The sequence below is a fragment of the Vicia villosa genome, unplaced genomic scaffold (assembly GCF_029867415.1).
Source record: "Vicia villosa cultivar HV-30 ecotype Madison, WI unplaced genomic scaffold, Vvil1.0 ctg.000664F_1_1, whole genome shotgun sequence".
NCBI classification, from domain to species: domain Eukaryota; kingdom Viridiplantae; phylum Streptophyta; class Magnoliopsida; order Fabales; family Fabaceae; genus Vicia; species Vicia villosa.
The window spans coordinates 78115-93928 of record NW_026705296.1 but is presented as its reverse complement, the minus strand read 5'-3'; the positions used below and the strand labels follow the sequence as shown (position 1 = coordinate 93928).

Sequence of the window (15814 nt, the reverse complement as noted above, 5' to 3'; positions counted from 1 at the left end):
TAAAACTAATTAGTGGAAATGAATAAGGTGTGATTGATTTTAATTAGTTTCTCTCCTCTCTTTTGTACCCACTAGTTGGAAATTCTTGAGAAACTTTCTTTACTTTCCCGTAATTGAGTTTAATATTGAAGCACTAACTCTCTAATTTTGTATTAGGGGAACCTCCATTATCAAATAACAAAGTGATTTCAAATTGCTCTTATTCTATTAAGTCATTACACCTTCTTTTCCATTTTCTTCTATTAAAATTTCTCTCCTCTCCAGAGAGACAGTTTAAACCATACAGATCCTAAGCCGAGCTATAGCTCGGTCAAAGTTCTTTTTTCAAAATTTTGATATAACAAACATCTAATTAAAAATATGCATCACAAATATAATTTTAACCAATGTGAATGATCAAATACAACAAACATTTGTGGTATCCGAAAAGTAATAAGCAAACATACACACACAAGTGATGATAGGAGATTTGAGGCCCGTGACATGTTGTCATTTGTCTAACTTGTTGCATTGTCTCTTCTTTTTGTTTGCTCCAAAGCTGCATTATTCGATCATACAGCAAAAATGGACAAAACTGAAACGTACCTCTTTGTCTCTTTGCATATATATTTTTCCAATAATATAGTTTCACGTGACTAACACATAGACCCTTGCAAGTCTCGAACAACCCGTCACTGTAGTAGACCTTCATGTTCATACAGAAACCACAATAATTTGGGTCACGATTACATCACAATCCCAATCATAATAATAATCATACTCCAAAACAACTTGATGAACGGCCAAGATTGCGCCGCGCTACTACTCGCGTGATCGAATTGCATCGAATCAACGGCCAGAGGCATGTTCTCCTGGTCTGGACTACACATTACATCGTGTGGATGTGCACTGTACATTATAGCACGTAACACCGCTGATACTGTTGGTATATACAACGTCTTGTTCTTCCCCAACAGCCATGTTAGTGCCATCAGTTGACAGTCCCGGTTGAACATCTTCCTCTCCCTGTCACTTTCCTTGCTCTCTTTCTTGTGCACTTTTAACTGCACATTCATCAATTAATTAAATTTCAAAAACATCACATTGAGAAATTGACACCGATAATAGTTTTAAAAATATATAAATTAAACGTAATTACATGTATCTGTGTCTATGTCTGTGTCTGACACGGACACAGACGCTGATTAATTTACCTTTTGCAATGTAGCCAGACAATTGGTGCAACCAGCATAAGAAGAGTTACGGCAATTCTTCTCCAATTCACGAACCGCAGCAGTAGGAGTAGCTTTATGAGAACCAGATACATTACGAACCGTGGTAAAATCCGAAACATTAAAAGCGGTTGGACAATTTAATGAGCTTATCTGATGAAGCCTGATTCCACAGAAACATAAAACAGCATCACAGCTAGCATTTGGTGTTGGGATTATAATGTTTCTGTTTCGAAGAGAGTCTTGGAGGGAGTTAACACACTTCTGAGAATCATCAGGCATTCTCGGAAGGTCGATGGAATTTTCAGATGGTATAGGGGAAATCTCTAAGGCTCTTCGCGCGTGAGCAGCGAAGAGCCAAGCGGCGAGAACGGGACAACAGCGGCTTCGGTCGAGGTTGTTGCCGCAGGCGACGTTTACGCCGCCGAAGAGTTCGTTGGAGAGGTCTAGTTTGCATATTGGGGATTGAGTTGGAGTGGGAAATGAAGGGACTGTGTTTGAATGTGAAGGGTGTGATAATGATGTTAGGAAAATGAAGAGAGCTAGAAAGGAAGTTAATGATTGCATTTTTATCTTGCAATTATGTTGAGTGTGAATATTTGTGTTGAGAATGGAGTTGTGGAAGAGTTGGTTTGGTGTTGGTACATAAATGGGATTGGATAATAATATCCAATGGGAGTTGATATGATTCACAAGGTTTTGAAACAGCTGAAGATCAAAAGTGTGTCAGAGAATTTGATAGCTCGTAGTGTCCTTTTCACTTTTCACTTTTTTAGGGTGAAAAATTGTTTGTTTTTCTTGTGTGTCATTGTGATTTCTTTTCATCACATTTTGTTGTGGTTCGTATACAATATGAAGAAATGAAAAGATTGGTCCATGGGTGGACCACTAATTTTTGCTTTTAGATTCATCGCATTTTTACTATCATTTATTTATATTAGAAAATGGGTGAAATCTAGAATGATGGTTAGATTAAAAGAATTATCAAAGGTTTAAATTTATTAAAAATAAAATAAGAATATTTATCCATTTTAACACACAATCATTACTCTATTTCTTTTATTCTAAATTCTCTTTAACTCATCAAAATTACACAGAAAATGTATGTTGTAAATAAAACATCTAGGATTTGTAAACTATTCTATACAAATTAACAAAAATCCATTTTATCCAAGTTGAGAGGGGCTTTTACCTTGATTTCAAATGCAAGGTAACAAAAAATGTCATAAAATTTTCACTTTAATCCTCGATTTTTAAATAACCGAGAAAAAAGTGTATTGTACATGAATTTGAACTCCAGCAATTACAATTTTGTATTTATAAAAAAACATACAACTTTACCTATCAGTTATAAAATTAACCGAGGAGAAACTTTATTTTATATATATATATACATACATATATATATATATATATATATATATATATATATATATATATATATATATATATATATATATATATATATATATATACTCCTCCGTAAAAAATTATAAACAAATTTCGCTTTTTAGGTTCATTCAATAGTAAATGTATCTGGTTTATATATATAGGCCAAATACATTAACTATTGAATGAACCTAAAAAGTAAAATTTGCTTATAATTTATTGCGAAGGGAGTATATATATTAAATTTGCATTTAAGGTACCTCATGACTCGCTCAATAGCTTGCCAGTGTTCGTTACTCGGTCTACTTGTAAATTTGCATAGCAATTCTACAACATATGTAATGTCGGGTCTAGTCAATCAGTGGCATGCCTAAGACTGCCAATGATGCTCGCATACTCTATTTGTCACCTACACTTACACCAGTGTTCTTAAACAATTTCAAACTTGGATCATATGGTGTGCACGGAGGTTTATAATCAAAGTATTTATATTTCTTTAAGATCTTCTCCACATAGTGTGATTGATCCAAAAAAATTTCTTGCTCGGATCTCATGATCTTGATACCAAGAATCACACTTGCTTCTCCGGGATCTTTCATATCAAAGTTGTTGCACAACAATGATTTCACATCATTAATAGTCTGAATGTTTGATCCAAATATGAGTAAATCGTCTACATAGAGACATATGATAGTGCAGATGCAATTCTCGAATTTGTAATAAACGCATTTGTCACTTTCATTCACTTTATACTCATTCGATATCATTAAGTTATCAAACTTTTCATGCCATTATTTAGGCGCTTGTTTTAATCCATACAGAGACTTGTCTAACTTACAGACCTTATTTTCTTGTCCGTGTATCACAAACCCTTCCGGTTGATCCATATAGATTTCTTCTTTAAGTCACCATTTAAAAAAAACGTTTTAACATCCATTTGGTAAACTATTAAGTTATAAATAGCAGCTATTGAAATAAGTACCATAATGGATGTAATCCTGGTGACTAGAGAGAAGGTGTTGAAGAAATCTATATTTTCGCTATGTCTAAAACCCTGGTCTACAAGGCGAGCCTTGTATTTATCAATTGTTCCATAAGGTTTTAGTTTCTTTTTGAAAACTCATTTACAACTAATTGGTTTGCAACCAGTAGGCAAGTCTACTAAGTGTCAGGTCCTTTTAGATTCTAGAGATTCTATCTCATCATTGATAGGTTCTTGCCATAAATCTGCATCCAGAGATGACAAGACTTCTTGAAGATTTATTGGATCTTCTTCTACATTATAAGCTGCATAACCAGGCCCATAGTATTTTGAAACTCTTACTCTTTTACTTCGTCGAAGTTCTGTTTCTACATTGTTGCTGCTTTCTGTGCTTCTTATCACAAGAATGTGACTCGATTGAGTGCCCCCACTATTTCTCGATTTGAAGGGAAATTCGTATTCATAGAAATTACCATAATTTGATTCTATGATCGCTTTTGCATTTAGGTCATAAAACCTATATGCCTTACTGTTTGCTACATACCTAATGAATACACATTCATATGCTCTACTAGCGAGTTTAACTCGTTTCAGATCCGGATTTCTGACATAAGGCAGACACCCCCAAGTTCTCAAATAAGACAAGATTGGTTGTCTTTTCTTTAATATATCATAAGGAGAAATATTACTCTTTGACTTGGGAACTCTATTCAGGACATAACAAACAATCAATAGAATTTCCCCCCACCAGTGAGGTGCAGCACTAGAATTCGTCATAATTTCAACAACAAGTTCAGTAAGAATTCTATTCTCTCTTCCTTCTTTACCATTCATTTCAGGAGAATATGGAGCAGTCGTTTCATGTAAAATTCTATGTTGTTTAAAAATAATTAAATAAGCTAGAATCATACAGATTACCTATCACTACAAATTCTTACTGAATCATTTTCAAATTCTTTACAAAGTTTTTAAACTTATCAATTTCATTCACAAAAATATCATTCTTTGTGATGATGGTGTATAAATCTACCCTAATAAACTGACTAAATCTTGCCTTATTTAGAAGAAGAAGAAAAAAACATATACATGATTCTTTATAATCTCTGGAGTATACATGACATCCTTCAAGATTAAAGTCTTTTCATAGGTGGCCATGGTCCACTTCTCCAATATTGACAACATTAGTGGTGTGGACATCTCCCATCAACACTTTCTTATCTTTAGTATTCGTGTATGTTTTAAACGTAACACTATCATAACAAACATGACGAGAGACATCAGTGTTTATCCATCAACCATCAAATCCATCAACCAATTTGATTTCAATTATCATAGTAATAAATTGTCCATTAGCCAGGTTAACTTGTTCATTACGGGCTACACCAGGTTCAAGACTGCTTCTACATCTCTTAGCCATATGACTTAGTTTTCCACAGTTTAAACAAAGGGAAAACAACGTCATTTCTTTGAGGTGGTGGTTGTTGTCTAGTTGGAGCAACTGGGGCCATAGAAGGGTTCCCATTCTTAATTCGGTTCACAATATTGCGATTCTAATTCTTTAACGATTTTCTATATGGCTTCAGAACCACACCGAATTTCTTTTTGTTGTTTAAAACAACCAAAACTTTTCTATTTAATCATGTCTCTGATATTCTTCTTTAATGAGAATAATCAGTCTCTCAATTAAAAAATATTTTATTTTGTAACAAAATATAATTCTTAAAAACTTTCAAACTAGGGGCAGTTTGTCAATAATAAAAGAAATTTGAATTGCTTATAAATACATACCTTCAGTGATAATCTTACGAGCAATCTTTTGAAGTTTGTGACTTTGGGTTTTGTTAGTTACCAATTTGTGTAAATATCTTAGGTAATTTTTGGTAACTCTCAAGTCTTTTTGTGGTTAATAAGTAGTATTTTATTGTCATTTGGTATATATATATTCTTATATTTATATTATTGTTGAATAGTTCTTATCTTTGCAATCTATGTTGGATTTTGTAGTTTTTATAGATAATTGGAAGCTTGGACCATGGAAAAAGCACTTTGAAGATGTTCCAAGGCCAAAGCCAAGGATTGCTGAAAAGAGGTAGCGCGCTAAGCGAGGTTGAGCCCGCTAAGCGCGCTTTTGAAGAAAAGAAGGAAGTTCTGGCAGAGAGTTCCGCGCTAAGCGAGGTCTGGAGCCCGCTTAGCGCGGTTGGGCGGTTTGAGCAATTAATGATAGCGCGCTTAGCGGGCTGCACCGCGCTAAGCGCGGTCTGCGAAACTTTGTTTATTTGTTTATGGGCCAGATCACTTTTGAAGTTGTGTGGAGATATTTTTAGAGAGAAACAAGAGCAATATACACTGTAGCAAATATAGAGTTGAAGATTGGAGGCCTTGATCGTCGATTAATCGCCATTTGATGCTTGTTGATCTTCATCCTTACCTTCTTATGCAAGCTACCATTCTCATGGATAGCTAAATCACTTTTGTATCAAGATAAGATGTAATCTTCCTAGCCTTTTGTATGTTTTTCTTGTGAATATATGTGTATGAACAAGTGATGATCAATATAGATGGTTTAGTTTGTTTATTAAAGCTTTTTCTTTGGTATGAGTGTTTGAGACATCAATGTTTGTATCTAGACCTAACTAATCATCTTTCAAACTATAAGTTGCAGACATGGATTTAGAGTTTGATGTTTACTAAGTATCGGTTCTTAAAACGTTATTTGTATTGTTTAAACGGTGGAGAAATCGTCGGTTAAACAATACGGTAAATCTAACTATATCGTTGCGGACACGGACGATATAGGTGTCGATACGTAATTATATTGATCGTTAGCAAGTTCATAAGCATCTATTTATAAGGAGACATACAAATTTAGGTCGATGAAATCGAATCTTGATACATTTTCTTTAACTTAGAACTTTCATTAATTTACTCTTTGCTACTAAAAGAATTGAATGATCTTTTGCAAACCCAAATTTAAAGTAACCATAACTCAAGACAAAATAGGCTATAGAACGGCGGTGATATCGCAATAATCCCTGTGGATACGATAATAGCGAAAAGTACACCACAATACTCTTTCAACAAAATGGCGCCGTTGCCGGGGATTGTTGTTTAGATATTGCAAGCATTGCAATAGTTTGTTTTGTATTGAGTCTTATAATTAATATCTTGTTTCTAAATTTATTTTCCTTGTGTTTGTTAATTTGCTTGGTTAGTTTTTCAGATTACAGTTTATGCGAGGACGTATACCTGCAGATCAACTCCTTTTTGATCCTGAGATTGAGAGGACTGCTCGTAGAGAGAATAGCAAAACTCGTAGGAGGAGACAACTAGCTAGGGAAAGAAGACAACAACAAGAAGCATCTTCTTCTTCAACTCCGGTTGAAAACTTGGTTGAGGAAGAAATGGCTGCGGATCCACCACCACCTCGAGGGCCATGTGTTAACAGCCCTCGTCTCAATGCACAATTTGCTCGTGATCAGGCCAATGGAAGAAACTCCGAGATGAAGACGGGGTTACTTCAATTGTTATACCAAAATCCGTTCACAGGGGCAGATCACGAGGATCCATTTACTCATCTAACAAAGTTCTACGAGATTGCCGGAACAATTGGTGCTCCGGAAGACCAAGAAGAACAGGTGTTCAGGAGACTTTTTCCTCATTCCTTAATTGGAAAAGCTAAGGAATGGTACCTTGATCAACCTAATAATGTCATGACAAATTGGAACGAGTTAGAAGAGAAGTTCTTGGATCGGTTCTTTCCTCACAATAGGTTCATGGAAGCGAAAACTTCTATTGCGGTGTTCTCTCAAGGTTCGAATGAATCTCTCAATGAAGCATGGGAGAGGTTCAAGTCCATGGTTAGAAAATGCAAAGGTCATGGGTTTGATGAATTGTCTCAAATCCATATCTTTAGAAATGGACTCCAACCTCAACCAAAAACTCTTTTAGATGCTACCGCGGGTGGTTCGTTGATGTCAAAAACTGCTGAAGAAGCGATTGCTATCATTGATAGAATGGCTTTGAATGATCATCAAGGGCAACACAACCGTAGTGCATTGCAAAGAAAACCGGGAGTTCTTGAATTGAACACTAGTGATGCAATACTTGCTCAAAACAAGTTATTGACACAACAAGTGGAATTGCTCACTCAACAAATGTCAAAACTCCCTCAACAAATCAAAGAGATAAATGGGAGCCCTTCTAAAAATCAACATGTGATGTGTTGTGAATTGTGTAGGGGTGACCATCAAACTGGTTTTTGTCCTCCACCGGGTGAAGAGGTGAATTATGTGTCTAATCCTAATCAAGGATATGGTGGAAGACAACAACAACAACCTTACAACAATAACCAAGGTTACCAACAAAGAGGTAATCAAGGTTATCAACAAGGATGGAGGCCGGAAGCGGGCCCATCGAATCGTCAAAATCCTTATCAAGGCGGTTACAATCAACAACCTCAACAAACAAAGCTTTCTATCGAGGACACTCTTAGCCAATTCATGCAATTGCAAATTGCAAGCCAAAAGAGTACGGATGCCGCAATTAAGAACCTTGAAACTCAAGTCGGGCAATTGTCAAAGCAACTTGCCGATCAAAACAAAGGTCCTTTTCCGGCTACTACACAAGAAAATCCTCGTGAGCATTGTAAGTCAATTCTAACTCGTAGCGGTAGAAATATTGATATGGGTGTAGGAGAAATAGTTGAGGAGGAGATTGTTGAGAGTGAAAAAGATAGGGTGATTGAAGTAGAAAAAAATGTTGAGGGTGATTTAGTTGAAAATGAGAAAGAGAAAGAATTAGTGGAAAAAGAAACTCTTGAGAAAGTTGTAGAAAAAGAGAGAAAAAAATTGAGTGTGAGTGAAAAGGGAAAGAAGAAGGTGGATGATTCTATACAAGTGAAGAAATTACCTTACCCTCCCGGTCCGTCAAAGAAAGAAGATGCAAAGCACTATGCTCGGTTCTTGGACATTTTTAGCAAGTTGCAAATTAATGTTCCTTTTTCCGAAGCATTAGAGCAAATGCCGATGTATGCAAAATTCATCAAAGACATCATCACGAAGAAGAGAAGATTCTTGGATCCGGAGGTAGTAACGGTGAGCTCTTGTTGTAATGCGTTAATTCAACGCACTACTCCGATAAAATCAAATGATCCGGGGCGGGTAACCTTACCGGTGTCTATTGGAAATGTCCACATAGGCAAAGGTTTGGTAGATACCGGTTCTAGCATTAATTTGATCCCTTTGTCAATGGTGAGAAGATTAGGAATCAATGATTTGAAACCGACAAGAATGACGTTATCATTAGCAGATAAATCCACAGCTCATCCTCATGGAGTTGCGGAAGACTTGCTTGTCAAGGTTGACAAATTTTGGTATCCTGTTGATTTTATCGTCATAGACATGGAAGAAGATCCTGAGATTCCATTGATCTTAGGAAGGCCTTTTATGAAGACGGCCCGAATGATGATCGATATTGATGATGGCTTAATGAAATTAAGGTACCAAGATGAAGAATTATGTCTTGATCTCTTTGAAGCCATCAAGCATCCTAATGATGAGGATGATTGTTTTAGAATCGATGCTACCGAAAGGGCTATTATGAAAGTGGAGAATCAAATGCACTTATCGAATCCTCTTGAGAAGACTTTAATGGAAGCTCTCGAAGTTCTCACCAAAGATCAAGAGAAGGAAATTGAAGATTGCTTGAGAAACTTAGAGGCTTGTGAGGAGATGAATCCATTTGAAACTCAAATTGAAGAGTTGAAGGATGAACCTAAAGTTGAAGAGCAAAAGGTGGAGTTGAATGTGTTACCATCTCACTTGAAATACGTGTTTCTCGGTGACAATTCTACTAAACCGGTTATCATTAATAGTGGTTTGTCTAACAAGGAAGAGCATCGATTGAAGGAAGTATTGATAAAGAATCAAGAAGCAATAGGATGGGTTTTATCCGACTTGAAGGGTATTAGTCCGGCCTATTGTATGCATAAGATTATGTTAGAAGATGATTTTCGGCCCGTAGCACAACCTCAAAGACGATTGAATCCAACCATGAAAGAAGTTGTTAGAAAAGAGGTTGTGAAGTTATTAGAGGCGGGGATGATTTATCCCATCTCCGATAGTGAATGGGTGAGCCCGGTGCATGTGGTTCCTAAGAAGGGTGGATTGACAGTTGTGAGAAATGAGAAGAACGAGTTGATTCCTTCGAGAGCGGTGACCGGGTGGCGAATGTGTATTGATTATAGGAGGTTGAACCAAGCCACAAGAAAAGATCACTTTCCATTGCCTTTTATGGATCAAATGTTAGAGAGGTTAGCCGGAAGAAATTTTTATTGTTTCTTGGATGGTTATTCGGGATACAATCAAATATCAGTGAATCCGGCGGACCACGAGAAAACTGCTTTTACATGTCCTTTTGGCGTTTTCGCTTACCGAAGAATGCCATTTGGACTATGTAATGCTCCTGCAACATTTCAAAGGTGCATGCAAGCTATCTTCTCAGATTTGATCGAAAAAAGCATTGAGGTGTTCATGGATGATTTTTCTGTGTACGGGTCATCATTTGACTTGTGCTTGAAGAACCTTGATGTGGTGATGGAGAGATGCATTGAAACAAATTTGGTTCTCAACTGGGAGAAATGCACTTTCATGGTGACGGATGGGATTGTTCTTGGCCACAAGGTTTCTTCAAAGGGTCTTGAGGTCGATCCGGCAAAAATTGAAGTTATTGAAAAGCTTCCCCCTCCGGTGAATGTGAAAGGCATAAGGAGCTTTTTGGGACATGCTGGGTTCTATAGAAGATTCATCAAGGATTTCTCCAAGGTCGCAAAGCCTTTGAGTAATTTGCTCAACAAAGGTATGGAATTTAATTTTGATGAATCATGTCTAAAAGCTTTCCTAGAACTTAAAGAAAATTTGACCACCACACCCATAATTGTCGCTCCTAATTGGTCGCTTGAGTTTGAACTCATGTGCGATGCTAGTGACTATGCGGTTGGTGCGGTCTTAGGCCAAAGGAAGAACAAGCAATTCCATGCTATACATTATGCGAGCAAGGTTTTAAATGAGGCACAGGTTAACTATGCCACTACCGAAAAAGAATTGCTCGCAATTGTATTTGCATTGGAAAAGTTTCGCTCTTACCTCATTGGTTCTAAAGTTGTGTGTTATACTGATCATGCCGCAATCAAATATCTTCTCACCAAGCCTGATTCAAAACAGAGGCTTATTCGGTGGATTCTTTTGCTTCAAGAATTTGATCTTGAAGTGAAAGATAAGAAAGGTACAGAAAATTTGATTGCGGATCATTTGTCTCGGTTAGTGAATACCGAGGTGACAAACAATGAAAAAGAAGTGAGGGAAGAATTCCCGGATGAAAAACTGTACATGGTACAAGAAGTTAGACCCTGGTTCGCAGATATGGCTAATCATAAAGCATCTGGCTGGATACCTGAGGATCTAACTTGGAATCAAAGAAAAAAGTTTTTGAACGATGCTAATTTCTATGTTTGGGATGATCCTCACTTGTTTAAGTTGAGTAGTGACAATCTTTTGAGAAGATGTGTCGCAGATGAGGAGACAAAAAGCATTTTGTGGCATTGCCACAATTCGCCTTATGGTGGTCATTTTAATGGTTTGCGTACGGCCACAAAAGTCCTTCAATCGGGATTTTGGTGGCCTACTTTGTTCAAAGATGCTTACCACCATGTTGCCTCATGCGACAGTTGTCAAAGAACTGGTGGAATAGGGAAAAGAGAGGAAATGCCCCTCCAAAGTATTGTAGAAGTTGAGGTATTTGATTGTTGGGGTATTGACTTTGTTGGACCATTCCCTTCCTCAATGTCAAATGAATACATCTTGGTAGCTGTGGATTACGTGTCTAAGTGGGTGGAAGCGATTGCTTCACCCAAAGCGGATGGTAAGACCGTGATAAAGTTTTTGAAGAAAAATATATTTTCGCGGTTTGGCTCGCCAAGAGTATTAATTAGTGATGGTGGATCTCATTTCTGTAATGCTCCGCTTGAAAAAGTGTTGGAGCAATATGGAGTAAAGCACAAGGTAGCTACTCCATATCATCCACAAACTAATGGGCAAGTTGAGAGGACCAATCGAGAGATTAAGAGAATTCTTGAGAAAACTGTGTCTAGTTCTAGGAAGGATTGGTCAATGAAGCTTGATGAAACCTTGTGGGCGTATCGGACCGCTTTCAAAGCACCGATCGGTCTTACACCATTCCAAATGGTGTATGGTAAAAGCTGTCACCTTCCCGTAGAACTAGAACATAAGGCATATTGGGCCTTGAAGCTTTTGAATTTTGACCACAAGTTGTGTGGAGAGAGAAGAAAAATCCAACTTAATGAGTTGGAAGAGATGAGATTGCATGCCTATAAGTCTAATTCGATTTACAAGGAAAAGACCAAATTCTATCATGATAGTAAGGTTAGAATGAAGGACTTTAAGGTAGGGCAATTAGTTTTACTTTTCAATTCCCGGTTAAGACTTTTTCCGGGAAAGTTGAAGTCTAAATGGTCCGGACCATTTTTGGTCAAAGAGGTTAGAAGCCATGGGGCTATTGTGATAGAGGACCAAAAATCAAAGCAAGAATGGGTAGTTAATGGTCAGAGGTTGAAGGTTTATCGAGGATGTGATTTTAATCGTGAAACTTGTGTTTTATCGTTTGGTGATCCTTGATTGCCTTTGACCGTCGAGCTGACCGACGTTAAACAAAGCGCTTATTGGGAGGCACCCCAATTTGTATATATTCAGCTTGTTTTATGTGTTTTTTACCGTTTATGTTTTTTGCGTTCTGGTCGAGCCAAAATCATTCTACCGGTACAGTTTCACATGCTGGTAGAAAGAAAAATTTTTCTGTGTTCTGTCAAGGGCGCTTAGCGCGCTCCTAGCCCGCTTAGCGCGCTTTTGAAATTTTGGAACCCTTCGTTCCAGAGACTTGCGCGCTTAGCGCGCTTCATACCCCGCTTAGCGCGGGTTGGTTTTCAGAAAAAAAAAAAAAAATATTTTTGATTTTGGGCCCTGTGACTTTGACCCGGCCCAGCGCGTTTTCTGAAGGGAAAATAGGGTTTTGAGGTCTTTGTGCCTCATTTTCCCCATTTTTGCTCTTCTAAGCTTGCTTTCTCTTTGCTTCTCCATTTTAGTCTTTGCTTTTTCTTCATCTTCATCATCACCAAGGTAAGCAGCTTCTTCTCCATTTCCTTTTCTATTTCGTATGCTTGTTTTATATCTTAGGGTTTAATTGTGGATTAGGAATAGAAATTTTGTGGTTAGGGTTTGTGTTTTGAAAACTTAGTGATATAATCTGATTTCCAGTGCCTTGTACATGTTTAGAATAGAATTTGGGTGCTGGAAATGTTTGGTTGCAACCCTGGTTCGCAGGGAATTTTTCTGCAAATCGCAGAGCCCGCTTAGCGCGGTAGGCGCGCTTAGCGCGGTCTGGGGATTTCAGAAAAATTCCCTCTTCTGCCTGTTTTTGTTTGATGCAGGGGGAGTGTTCTATTGCTTTGATTCTGATTGTAGCTGTTTATTTTTGTTATTTTTATGTTAACATGTTGGTTCTGTGTTGCCATTTCTGTAATTATTTCAGATGGGACCGAAATTCCTGGGCTCTAAGAAAAGAAAGACCGGAACCGAAGGTGGCAGTTCTTCTCAAGCACCTAGGGCTATTCCGTTTAATCAAAACCGTTTTAAGAGTCATGTTCAGGAGGAGAGGTATAAGAAGTTAGAGGTTAGGACATGGTGGCCAGAGAGAATTGTGAGGATCAATCCTGAGGGAACCTATGGGTGGTGTCATCACACCATTGAGGAGTATGGTTGGCTTAGACTTTGTGAGCCTGCACCTAAGTTTCATTTGGAGATTGTAAGAGAGTTCTATGCTAATGCCGTTCCAAATGAAGAATTTCCGGTTGAAGGTGTTCCCTTTGAGTTCAAAACTTGGGTTCGTGGTAAGGAAATTGATTTTTCTCGTCAGGCTATCCGTGAGTTTCTTGGAACTCAATTACCCTTTGAGGATGGTGAGCTGTGTGGGTATCATGTGCAATTAGCAAGGGGTAATTTCGATTGGGAGCATCTGAAGGAGGTCTTGTGTTCGGTTGGGCAATCTTATGATCTTAATCCTTCACAGCAGCCCCAGAAATTCTCTAGGAAGTCGTTGTCAACTAATGCTCAGATTCTCATGTCTGTGGTCCTTCATAATTTGAGGCCTAGGAGTCACACTTCTTCTTTACCTGCTGAGTCTGCTGCTTTGGTTGCTCGTATGATTGAGCATGAGCCGATTGATATTACTCGCATTATTGCGAATGAGCTGAAGAGGGTTGCTTTGAGTGGAACTCGCCATGGTGATCGTGCTCCCTGCAAGTTGATATTCCCGGGTTTGATCATGAATCTGTGCAGGAAAGCTAGAGTGCAGATTCCTTCTGAGGGGCTTATGTCCATTGACACTTTTATTGATGATACTTTTATTGAGCGTTATTGTTTGTCCAGGTTAACTGCTGTTCCTGTTGCTGCTGCTCGCCCTGCTCGCCGCCGTAGTGATCCTGATAGAGAGGAGAACTTGGCATTTCATATGGCACATCAGAGAGCATTCATGTTTATGCATGACGCTATGTCTCAGCTGAGGGTGCAGATGATGGAGCCCCATGTGGCTCATCCGTGGAGTTCTCGCCAAGATTTGGTGGATTATGCTAATTGGCCTGAGGTCAGTCCATTTCCTGAGGAGGAGGGAGATGGTGGCGAGAATGAGAATGTGGAAGATGATGATGAGGATGAGTAGTTCTTTTTAGTTAATACTTAGTATGTTTAGTTAGTATGTTTAGTGCTAGTTTTTTTTATTTTTGACTTAAGCTTTGTAGTTTTTGTTCCGTCCTTTTATAGGATGAGGTATTTTGAACCTTAGGCATTGCTATGCCTTTTTGGATATTTTGACACCTGTTGGTGTTTGTTTTTAATTTATTAAGTTTTTAGTTTAATTGCTTTTATTTCTATATACATATGCAATTGTGTTTTTAAATTTTTGTTGTTGTTCTTGTGAAAGTGCTTCCTTTGATGAAGCAAGCTTTTACAACCAATTGGGGCGGTGATGATATAGTGTGAAATTAGTACGTGCAAGGTACATTTCTACCGTTCCTTTAAATATACCATGAATGAGATGCTTGTAACTGTACAATTGAGATGTCATATTTTCTTTAACAAATATAGTTCAATAATGAATCATTTTAGTTCTAAAACTAGTGTGAGGAGCCTTTCCATTGTACATATATATATTATTTTGTGGTTACCAACAATGTGCGTTTAACTCGTGTTTATTATGTTGAATCTTGCGTTTTTATTTTAATTGTGTAAAGCATGAAAGTGATCAAAGCATTTTGTTTCGCATTACGAGTATAACTTCTCTTCCAAATATAACCTACCCGGTGAGTGTGTGAGTATTTGCTAACCACTTTGAGCCATTTTGCCAAGATTCAATCGGTATCATGTCATGCCTTATAATTGCCGATTTTTGATTTGAATCTTGATGACTTTCTTTGAACCTTGAAAAGTACCATGAAATGTGGTTAGGATTGATTCCTTTTCGCCTTAGAATAGGGAGCATTCGTGATTATGTGGTGGTAATATTCAAGTTGGGGAGAATAAAATTTTGATCTTGGTTGTATTGGTGTGTAGAAGAAAATAAATAATTGCTCAAGAGAGAAAAAGAAAAAGAGAAAAGAAAAAGAAAAAAAAAAGAGAAAAGAAAAAGGAAAAGAGAAGAGCTTTGTATATAGCTAGTTCTTTTAAAATAAAAAGATGAACTCTTGAGCAATAAAATTGTGTGATCGGTTGATAAGGATGTGTGGATTTAATCATGATTTGAATGCTCTCTTAGGAATTGACCCCTTTTGTTTCAATGGCCTTGAGAAATGACACTTCCTTGTTAACCAACCCAAGTTTCAACCCTTAAGTCTTTGTGATTCTTGCTTCTACACTTTTTATATAAATGTTGTGTAGATGATTGCATAATTAATTCTGGATGTTGGCGACATTGTTGTGTGAGTGTTAGGTCCTCAATTTTGTCTCTTACTAGAGAAGTGTGTAGGTTGTGATTCAATTTTGAACTTATTTTGTTTTAGGAGCTATTTACATCAATTGTGTATTTAGGATTAGTATCTCAAGCATGGTATTATTTGAGCAATGGTGAGATGTTGCTTGTGTGCTTATGGAATTTGAACCACCCATTTGTT

The 15814-nt window shown here is 37.5% G+C and overlaps 1 protein-coding gene across 1 annotated transcript; it reads right to left on the bottom strand.

Moving 5' to 3' along the window:
- Positions 1-349: 349 nt before the first annotated feature.
- Positions 350-1992, bottom strand: LOC131630258 (uncharacterized GPI-anchored protein At4g28100-like). Its single transcript, XM_058901052.1, has 2 exons — positions 1194-1992; positions 350-1043 (listed from the first exon to the last, which is right to left on the bottom strand). The coding sequence occupies exons 1-2, from the start codon at positions 1776-1778 to the stop codon at positions 726-728; spliced, it is 903 nt and encodes a 300-aa protein (XP_058757035.1). The 5' UTR covers positions 1779-1992; the 3' UTR covers positions 350-725.
- Between the last annotated feature and the right edge of the window lie 13822 nt (positions 1993-15814).